At 36.6% G+C, this 11,675-nt stretch overlaps 1 protein-coding gene across 3 annotated transcripts in view; it reads left to right on the forward strand.

The window, feature by feature from the left end:
• Window positions 1-689: 689 nt before the first annotated feature.
• Window positions 690-11,675, forward strand: part of LOC124886438 (alpha-crystallin domain-containing protein 22.3-like) — a 25,804-nt gene continuing 14,818 nt past the window's right edge. For 2 of the 3 annotated variants that reach the window (XM_047394656.1, XM_047394657.1), the window contains exon 1: window positions 2,211-2,685. In XM_047394656.1, coding sequence (XP_047250612.1) covers window positions 2,669-2,685 — 17 coding nt within the window. In that variant the 5' untranslated portion in view covers window positions 2,211-2,668. Of the gene's footprint in view, window positions 779-2,210; window positions 2,686-11,675 lie in introns of those variants that run through there. The other variant, XM_047394658.1, reaches the window with a different exon arrangement.

An 11,675-nucleotide genomic window follows, 5' to 3' on the forward strand; every position in this document is an offset into this window, starting at 1 on the left:
GTATTGTCAACAACAGCCGGAAGTTTTTCGAAACGAGGAATGCTTAATCAACATCATCAAACGTTTTAGCATTCTGGCTGGCTTACCTTGGCATTTGGTCAATGGAGTGTAAATCCCAATCAATTGTGGTGATGAATTCCATTGGCTGTCGTCGTTCTAAAAAAGCGGCGCATCCGAGTTTATGACTCGATGTCGCGAAGGAGACGTTCCGGGCCGTCGTTTGAGATACAAAAGCTGGCCAAAATATTGTCTACTTACCTTGATATGAGTGGTAATTTAGATCAAAAGGTTCATACTGATTGGGAGGGACAACTTTTTTTTTTTAAAGTTTTTTCGTCCCAACAACTTGTTCCGGTAAACAAGTTGTAGAATAACTTTGGTAGTTTTTCGACAATTTTGCGAAGTTGTTCAACAACTACAAAGTTGTTCAACAACTGCGCAAAGTTGTTCAGACAACTAATGTAGTTGTCCAACAACTATCCCAGTTATTCAAAAAGATTTAGTTTTTTTTTAACAAATTTGTGGGACCCACTTATCCTTTTTTCTTAATTGGAAACTTGAGGGGTCTTTTGAATCATTTTTCTCAATATTTTCTAAGTAGTATATGTAGTGACAAAAGAAAAATTGGTAGTTGTCTCGCAACGTTTCCAAAATTGACAGTTGTGTGCATGGCTGAAGACCGAGGAAATGCGGTGGAGCAACTGTCCGCCGACCCGAACCCGAGCCCAATTTTGTTTTGCACCATTTATTGATGAGTCCTACTTGGATCAATGTTTCCATACGCCTCCTTTCTTTATTATTTTTGTACATATTTATATTGAGTCATTGTTAAGATGCAATTTCATCACTTTGTTTCAATATGTTTGTATCTTCATATGCCGTTTTGCCTAATTATCACTCCCTCCGCTTCAATTTCTTTAATCTTGGGATGTTAAATATGTCAGTGAAAAGCTAGAATTAAAGAGTCTAAAAAGAGAAGAGACATTTTTTTTTGAAACAAACTAAAAAGGGAGAATAAGACAAACAAATTGAAGTGGAGGGAGTACTTACTTAGTGAGGATGTGAACAATACACTCATGTTATTTTGTCTGTTGTCTGAAGTTGATGTGAAATTCTTGTATGTCTATACTTGTAACAGTTGCTTTATGGTCCTTTGTAAGTGGAATTGTTCTAATTGTTGAGTGTAAAAGCTGTGGAAGAAAGCTATGTATGGATTGTTTCTGAGTAAATCAGTTAGTAAGTGCTTAATCCATTCATGTTTTTCTGCATACAAATTTTTCTACAGCTGCACTTTGCATTGGATAAAAGTGGTTTCGAGAAAGTACTGTCGTGCACCTGCTTCAGTTAAGTTTCCTTTATGTAAGGTCCAAACATGTTTTATCATTCTTGTTGGTTCCTATTTGGTGAAAGTTTTCTTAGTTTCATGAGCATTAGTAAAATAGATCCCTCTCAGGAATGGTTGCAATTTGGTATGCATTGATTGATGAACTGCTATTAACAATGATGTGATTCCCCATAGATACCACGCTTTCCGCGTTAGAGTGCTTTTACTATGCAAGAACCTCAAGAAAAATGAAACTTTTTTTTGTTAAGATGTATTTGAGAGGATTCCAGTAATTATAACATCCATGTAAATGTGTATCACACTTGTGAGATCAAGACCATGAGATTAACTATTTGGTCTTACAAACTTTTTGCTTGATCTGAAGAGTTGTCAGCCTTGAACTTAGTGTGGATATAACAAAGTGGATAGATCAGAGATGTCCCTACATGAATATATGCAATATGTTTGTTGATGTTTTGCTGAACTTAATCGGATTTTTGTCCCTTTAGAAACTCTTCTATTATTAATATTAAAAACTCTTAGTAATTCGAAATGTCTAAATGAAAATCGTCGTCAAGTTTAAGGTATTGGTCTCGCATTGATGGTAACTCATTCCAAGAACCTTCTCTCGTATATTTCCTTCACCAAGTTATCGCCAACAGTCAGCTCTTATCCGTTGGTGTCAATTACTCTGTTATTAAGCCTTAAAAAAGAAAAAAAAGAAAAAAAATAAAAACATCCTAAAGAATAGGGACCATTTTAGTAATTTTGGTCTATTTCAAAGAACAAAAGTCAAGAATACATAACCAGGTCAGCAAGGGACCTTCGATGCTCTAGAAAATCCCTAAACATAAAAGCAAGCACATACTCACCAACTTCACAACCAAAAATGTTTTAAATAAATTTCCATCTTTGGGTATCTGCCGCTCTATGATTTTAAATATCTAAATGAAAATTGTCTTCAAGATTAGGGGACTGGTTCCACATTAGTCGTAACCCAGTTTGAAAACCTTTTCTCATAGATTCCCTTCACCACGTCATCGCCATCAATCCGCTCTTATCTCTTGGTCCTATGTTATTAAGCCGTAAGACTCTTTTAGTAATTTCGCTCTACTTTTCAAAGAACAAAAAGTTCAGGTCAGTAGGGAGTAAAGGGCCTTCAGCACTGTTGAAAATCCCTAAACACATAAAAGCAACCAACTTCACAGCAAAAATAATTTCATATAAATTTCCAGCTTTGGGTATTTGCCGCTCCTTGATTTTAACGATATCCCAAGACTCTTTTTACCAATATTTTTACCAAATACCAGATTTCCCAATCTTTTTTCTTCCAGCAGCTATCTGATGGATTCGCGTTTGAGGTATCGTCATCCTAATTTTTTTATTATTTTTATTTTTTTTAGATAACCTCTGTTGAGTTTATCTTTCATTTTTTTTTTTATACATGATAGTGTAAGTAAAAACTCAGAATTAGCTATTTTTTTAGTAGACCTAACTCAGGTGTTGATTTTTCTTTTTGAGTGTTTCTGGGCACTTTTGTACATGCAGAAAGTTACCATTTTTTCAGATACCCAGTTGTTTTCTTACAGATAATTTTAGGAAGTTTAGTTAAGGGTATGTTGGGAAGCTGAAATTTTGGCATAAATTTGTGTGCTTTATGTGGAATATATGTGTTATTATGGTGTGTAGAAGAGTTTTCTTGAGATTTGACATTTTATTTGTGAAAACTTTTGAAGAATGTATGGCTGATTCAATGTTTGTTAGTCCTTTTTTTGGGTTTTTTTTTTGATAACCTTGTTTTGTGAATTTTGCTGCATTAGAAGAAGAGTACCTTGTTTTGGATATCCGTGGTGTCTGGGCGGTTTTCATGCACATTGACTAAATCCACGGGATATCTGTCATCTCCCACCAGCAACAAATATCAGATATTAGGTAATATTATCAACCAAGTCTAGGACAGATGGGAAGAATCTCCAAGTGTTTTTTTGTCTCTACTGGGATTTGAACTTGAGCCATCAGGTTCTCAACCAACTTAATTCTCCACTAGGTCCCAACCTTGGATGCAACTGGGAAATGGGAATGGGTACTGGGTGCTGTTGAGTCCCACATCTTGGTGTTAGAGTTAGGATCATCTCAATCATTATTAACCCGATGTGGAGCGCCCATCTTATTATGTCTATGTAAGGGTTAATGATTTCAGAATCGTAAACTTAATGATTTTCACATACAATTCGATTATCAATAAGTCAGTCAAGAAACAAATCTGAAGCTGCCATAGCTTTCTTTTTGACGTGAATTAAGTGGATGTACTTGATTTGTATCTTGAGAAAAACAATTTCTCTCCCTTTTTCTTAGTGTGTTCTTTCAGAACAAATATGGATGGAGTTCCCCTATTCTTCTTAAAGGAAGAAAGAGAACCAACAGTTAATTAACACATCACTCCCACTCTCCATCAAATTGGGGTAGTGGGAAGCTGTTAGCACACCCTTTTAGTCTATCAACAGTTTATTTTTGGAATATTAAATCAAAAGGTAGATTATTTTAGCAACTATTAGTTATGTTATTTCTATTTTTATTAGGCAGTTATTAGTATGACTTATCTATTAATTATGTTGTTTTTAATTCTCTGTAGATAGCAATAAGGAGGTTATTCCTCCACTTTCTCATTTCCTTCTTACTTGGGGTGGTGGTTCATCCACCAATTCTATTTACATTTATTTAACTTTAATGTAAAGGTAACCAGATAATATTTTAGTTTTTGAGTACTTGAACACAAGAGATTGCAGGTTCTCTCTTAGAAGAAAATATTAGATTTTGTCTTCCAACGTCCCATAACTAGATCCATATCTGGAACCGTAACAATTTTGTATCAGATTCGGGAGTTATGGGAGATAAAATTCAACATCAATTGACACAATTGGTAAACTTGTTCCAAGAATAACGTGCTGCCAATTTAGCCCGACAAGAAGCAATAAATGCTCGCTTGGAATTCTTAATCATCTGAACATTACAGTCAGAATCGAGGTTGGACGGGTAAAGCTAGGGTGGCGAGAGGGTCAAGATATGAAGGAGGAAGTTCCATCATTTCTTGACATACAAAGTTGGATTTCTCATGATTTAATGGCATGAGGACCCTTTGGGATGGTTGAACAGACGTGGACACTTTTTTTGACACCTACAAACTCTAGAAGAAGTAAAGGTTGAACTTGCTTTTTTTCATTTGGAGGGGAGTGCGCAACTTTGGTTTCTTCAATTAGAAACAGATATGCGTCAACTGTCTTGGAATGAATGCAAATGCCATTGTAACCTTTGTTTTGGGCCATCAATCAAAAGTCAGAAGTTGTACAAATTGGCAAGGTTGCACAGATTGGGCCTGTGGCAGATTACCGAGAAAAGTTTGAGCAGCTAGTTTCACGGCTGGTACACTCACACGGTCAGAAAAAATTGAACTTTATATCAACAGTCTTGCTGATAATAATTGCAATTGAATTGCATAGTCCTCCAGATTTGGCTACGTGACGAATTTATCTCGTCTTTATGAAAGCAAGGAACAACCTATTTGTTCTCAATTGTTAGATGCGGGTAGGTCAGAGATAACAAATTTCTCATGTAAACAACACCCCAGATTTGTGAAGAAATTGGCGAAATCTGAAATGGAGGAAAGGCGACTTAAGGGATTGTTTTAATTTTGACGAACTATTCATTCGGGGCCATCAGTGCAAGAAATTATTCTGGATTGATTTCATTGATGATGACTAAGAATTTGCTAAATAAGAGGGAAATACTACTACTTTCATGTTAGCACACCTTTTTAGTTTATCAACAATTTACTTAACCGATGGAAAATTAAATCAGAAAGTACATTATTTTAGCAACTATTAATTATGTTTTCCTATTTTTCTCCGGCCGTTATTAGTATAACTTATCTATTAATTATGTTGTTTTTAATTCTCCGTGGACAACAGTAAAGAGGTATTCCTCCACTTTCTCATATCAATGGTTGTAGCAAGTTATTTCCTTAATTTTGATCACACTCAACTTACTCCATGATATATGGGCAAGGCAATCGTTATCAAACATAATAACCCAACTTGAGTTAGAGTCGAATCCACGAGGAGTGTAACTAGTATTTGACTCCTATGCGTATTAAAGGCGACTAAGTGTTTACCCGTAATGTAAACATAAAGTAAAACATAAATTAAAATTGGGGGGTATGGTTTTAAAGGTTGTGTTGACAAAATCTACTCGAACTACCAATTAAGAGCAACAATTGTAGATAAACTTTCAATAGGAGAATAGCCTTGGGATTATGTTTTTCTAGGGGCAAATAGTGCATAGGTACATGAAAATCAAATGCAAACTCTAGTTAAGGACTACATGGGTAGGTTAGGTTAGGGGTTTTGATGTTAGTTTTTCAACCAAACACCAAAATGTCACCCATGGATCCTTTCGAATACCTCATGAGTGTGGCAAACATATCAACCCAAAACCTCAATTGGGATACCCAAGACAGAGCAAATTCACAATCCATCTTTATTTCTAAGACAATGTAATAGATTAAGCTAACATCTAATTATTGTTTATAAATACCTTGTCACCCATATCCGTCTTTCAAGGATGATATAGGATCTAAAAGTATACCCACATCCCTCTTTCAAGGATGATGTGAGATTTTGGGTATTTGGGACTTTCACCCACAAATTCCTATCCAACAAGCAAGTATTAGTGAAACCCATCATTATTAACCAAGAATCTGCACTAACAATCAAGACCCACACATATTTGCATCGTATTCCAACATAACCCTAAGATAGATGTTTAGCTACTCATGAAGTTTGAGAAAAGAAATATACCAAAACTGTCATTCAATGCTTCCATTGGAGAGGCGGAGTAAGGATATTCTCAAATCCAACTTCAATTACAACTAAAATCCTTGGAAAATTAACTACAATAGTATTTCCCAATTTAGTAGGGTTTTTCGCAATGCCAAAATTGAATTCTAGTTTGAGATGTCCTAAAGTGAAAGGGTTTTTTCCCTTTAAAGAATTGGAACCAGCTGGGTGAAATGACCAGTCCGCCCATGGGATAATTCCGCACCATCGCTATCTCCATTAGTTGATCGCAATCGTGACTCCGGCAATCGCATTGAACCTATCGCGATCACCATGCTTTGACCTGGTCTTGAGTGGCCGCGATCGCGGTTACTGAGGTCGATCCCAGCTCCTGATTTTCCAGCTTTTTGCACTACTACCCTTTTTGATCTCTTTTAAGCTCACTGCACTTCTTTTCTTCCCATTACCTATGTACCTACAAAACATTTGAATTAGTGCATTCAAATGACAAATTTGTCTCATTAGCACCGTTTAATCATAGTAGTGTGCACGAATTTGAGCGTCAATGAGTGGTAAATTTACCAACTCATCAACACCCCAACTTAAACCTTTGCTTGTCCTCAAGCAACACTACTTCTTACTCAATGAAACTATGCAATTTTAAGCCCATTTATACGACCAAATGATCATAATGACTTTGAACTTATTAGCACCAACAAGTAGCTCTCAAGCATGGGTAAAACTATTCTCACAACTCCTTTCAACATGAAGCACAATCTCAAAGATGCAAAAGACTTTAAATAACAACAATGCAACAATCACTAACTCTCTAGAAGTGATTGTCTATCGATAGCAACTCCACTACACTTTTTTGCCTCATTTTCAGAAGATGACAATTTCACCCGCGTCAATTTGTCTACATGCCTCCTTACAGAAAGGAAATACCACACACCAAATTATCTATCCTGCAACAAGGGATTTTAGGTTCAAACACTCACTCTCACAAAGAATCTCTCAATGCGAACGAGTATTGAGAAAGAGAATGTTGTTGTTGCTTGTAACGTACGTTCGGGAAAGGGTATGATATCATTTAGGAACAATGTAACTGCACCCTTCTTGAGCATCTACATCACACTATTCAACCATACTTTTGACCATGAGCCACTTCATTTGTTTCCAAAATTCACACATGCCTACTTTCGGTACCTTGATTCACCTATCTCTTTGAAGGCATCATGTATTCGTTTATTTCTTTTGCAATCTATGCTTTTCCTTCTTTTAAATATTCCTTTATTTTTCACTTTTTCCTTTGCTGTCTTTGCTTAACTTATAGGCATCCACTTACATTACCATGGCCCAAGGTCACCTCTTCCAAAATTTTTCACCCCCAACTTATGCATTTGGCCTCTAGTTTCATTTTCCAAGTTCAAGGAGGGTAGGGTTCAAAAGACGGATAAAATTCAAATGATTCAAGGCTTGTAATGTGGTTGACAAAGAAAGGCTTGAAGGCTCAAAATGGGTGACTATGGATACTTTCTATGTACGGGTAAGCTATTTTGGCTAAAGTAGGTTCCTATGTTCACAAAGAAGGCCTAAGATCACTTCACCAATGAAGCATAATCACAATTAACCTTGAGGACTAACGGGGCAAGTTCTAGATGATACAAGTATGCGTGAGAGTTACAAAACTACGCTCACCGCACATGACATGCAAACTTTTCAAGGAGTCTCAATTGCATTTCCTACTAGAGACAAAAGGAGGTATTTACCATGCACTACAAACTAAGGACTTTAGAGTCACAAAAAGAGGGAAAACATTGTTACAAAATCGTTCACGTCCATGCCCTTGATTTTCAAAAATTTTTGGATGGAAGGGGTGTTTGCTTCGCATTTACGCCACACAAAGTTATTAAGGAGGTGGTTAATCCACTAATTGTATTTAAAGTTATTTCATTTTAATTGAAAGGTAAGAAAAAAGTATTTCAATTTTTGAGTACTTTAACCCAAGAGATTGTAAGGTATCTCTTAATGAACCAACCCCATGGGTCGTAGAAATAAAACATTAGATTTCATCTTACAATATCCATAACTAGATTCATATTCAGGGATCCTAACTTGGTAGCAGTTTAAGGAGTTATGGAAGATTATATTCAACATCAATTGACAGTTGGTGAACTTTTTTCTAGAAGAACGTGCTGCCAATTTACCTAGACAAAAAGCAATAAATGCTCGCTTAGATGAACTCAAAGGGTTTAGTAAATTCAAAAGTCGACTCTAAATCATATGAACATTACAGTCAAAATCAAGGCTGGAAGGGTAAAACTAGAGTGGCCGAAGGGTCAAGATATGAAGGAGCAAGTTCCATCATTCCTCGACATACAAAGCTGGATTTCCCACAATTTAATGGCGATGAGGACCCTTTGGGATCGTTAAACAGATGTGAGCACTTTTTCCGACACGAACAAATTCTAGAAGAATAAAAAGTTGAACTTGCTTCTTTTCATTTGGAATGGAATTGACAACTTTGGGACCTTCAGCTTGTCACACCCCTTTTTTTAACTCCAAAAATATATGTTTTTAAGTTCGAAAGGGTTTTTATTAAAGTTACAAAATGAAGATTGGTTCCGAAAAAGGATTATTTTTACATTCAAAATCAGAGTCGCCACTTGGCATAATCTGGTGTGCCAAGTCACCATTGGAAAATTCTTTTCGAACCCATTTGACTCTTTAAACCGATTTGCGAATAGAGATTCCGGCTAAGGAATTCTGTTGACCTAGGGGAAGGTGTTAGGCACCCCTCGATCCCGTGGTTCGACCACGATCGCTTGGTGGAACGTATCGGCTAATTTTGACACTATGAATATACAAACCACACAAACACATAAAAACACACAAACAAACAGACAAAAACAAAATGAATCAAAATATAGTGTCCAGTACAATTTATACAGTCCAAAATAAAAAAATGCTAAGATAAATCCTATCTAACTTATTCTACTACGAACTATGCTCCCGCTACCCGACGCCTCGGGCCTTGTTCTCGATCCGCCTTTGCCAACATAGTACGTCGGGGCACTTTTCGATGAATAAATATATATACAAATACTTTGGGGCGTTCCCCAACCAAATGAATACATTTTGAATTAGATGCGATAAACTAAAAAAAACATTCAACACATTCCACATTCAAACATTCAATCAAAATCTTAATCCTAAATTTGCCTACCCGAACCTACATTGGCCTGTCCATTTCAACATATGATAATTCTATCATGTTTCATATCAACCATAGATTGAAATTAATCTGAATCTACCCTTTTCGTCAATTTTCAATTCCCACCCTCAATTTCCTTTTATCACTCACACCATTAAAACTAATCAAATTCAATACGCAATTGACCAACCAAGTTTTCACATTCAAATCTGACATCAAACAATGAAGATTCAAACATGTCAAACACACGAATATTCACGATTGAGTAAAAATTAAAAGGAGAGAAGATAGAATTGGACCTTCCAAATGCTTTTATTATGCCAAATTACGCAATTAAAAGATGGAGTTGTGTCCGGAATCTTTGAACCGAACCTCAGTACCAACAAAACCAACTCAATATATCTGTTTTTGCTCTGGTTTTCTCCTAGCCGAACCAAAAATGATGAAGTAAAGACGAACCCGCTCTGAATTTTGTACCTCGCTACTGCTTCGCCGAAGAACTGGAATGGGAGGATCAGTTTTTTTGATTTTTCTGATGGGCTTTGGTGTTAGTCCAGTCGAGTTTTGACCATGGTGGCCGGAATTGGACCTCCCTGTCTATTTTCAACATTTTCCAGTGAATGAATGGTAGCTATAGTGACCGCCGGAGCTTTCTCAGTGATGATCCCGATCAATTTCCGGTGAGGAACTCACTGGAAATAGTCAAACCCAATGCCTTTTCTCTCTCTCTCGATCGATTTAAGCTTTTCACCCCTTTCTCCCTCTCTCTCCAATCTTCGTTCACCCTCGCTCTCTCTATTTTTCTATCTCGATGTGCGTGTATGTGTCTTTTGTGTGTGTGTGTTTTGCGTTTGTTAATTGAGAGTGGGTGTGTGGGTCTATGAATAAATTGTAGTGGGTATTGATGGATGGTCTCCTTGCGAATGGAATTGAGAATGGTCTCTATATTGGTGTGTGTTGCTGTAAGTGTGTGAAGAGAGATTGTGTGGGTATATTTGTGAATTTCTTGGTGAAGAAGATGATGACCCCCCTTTTCTTTTCTATTTTGTTGTGTATATATAGTATATGCAGATAGTGAGTGGAATTGTGAGTGGAATTCAATTCCAGTGAGGTGAGGGTGGGGTAGTGAGGTAGGGTAGGTAGGGTAGAGGTAGGGTAGGTGAGGTGTAAGGATAAAGTTTGTTAGGATAGGATCAAAACAAGATAAAATTTGTTAAGGGTTGTTATTTTTGTCATTTTATGGAGGGTATAATCACGTGGGTAAGGGTGTATGGTAAAGTAAGGTAAAAATGAATAAAATTGGACTTGGGAGGGACAAAATTAGGTGTCTACATAGCTAGAGATAGATATGCATTAACTATCTTGGAGTGAATTCAAACGCCATTGTAACTTTCGTTTTATTCCACCAATTAAAAGTAAGAAGTTGCGCGAATTGGCAAAGTTTCACCAGATTACCAAGAAAAGTTTGAGTAGTTAGTTTCACATCTGGTACACTCGCAGAGTCACAAAAATTAACTTTATATCGCGGTATTGCTGATAATATTGCAGTTGAGATTAAATTCCATTATCCTCCAGATTTGGTTATGACGAGAAGTTCATATCGACTATATGAATGCAAGGAACAATCCTTTTGTTCACAACTCTTAGATGCTGGTATGTCAAAGACCACTAATTCTCACCTCAACGTTATGTCGGATTTGTGAAGAAACTGATCAAATCTGAAATGGAGGAAAGGTGACTTAAGGGGCTCTGTTTCAATTGTGACGAACTATTCACCCAGGGCCATTGGAGCAAGAAACTATTTTGGATTGTTTTCATTGAGGATGAAGTAGTATTTGTTGAAAATGAGGGAAATACTACTATTCTCCACACTTAGTGCTTGAGGACAAATATGCTTTGAAGGAGGGGAGAAATGTTGGCACATTTTTTTTGTCTATAAATAGTTTACTGTTTGAAAATTAAATCAGGATGTAGGTTATTTTAGCAGCTATTAATTATACAACAACAATGCCTAGTGTATTCCCACTAAGCAGGGTCTGGGGATGGTAAAGTGTACGCAGTCGATACCATTACCTTTGATGAAGTAGAGAGGTTGGTTGAGTGTTTTCGATTGACCTTTAGCTCAGGACAAATAACAATATAACAAATAAAAAATATAAAAATAATCACAAAATGTGATAATACACTGCTAGATAATAACACATAAGTCATGGGCCGTCCACTCCCTAGCCTTGACAAGCTTGTACAACTTCTTATCGCTGCATTTCTCCTCTAAAGTCGTATACAAGCTCTCGAAAGTTGCTGT

The sequence above is a fragment of the Capsicum annuum genome, chromosome 8, assembly GCF_002878395.1.
Source record: "Capsicum annuum cultivar UCD-10X-F1 chromosome 8, UCD10Xv1.1, whole genome shotgun sequence".
In the NCBI taxonomy this organism is placed as follows: Eukaryota; Viridiplantae; Streptophyta; class Magnoliopsida; order Solanales; family Solanaceae; genus Capsicum; species Capsicum annuum.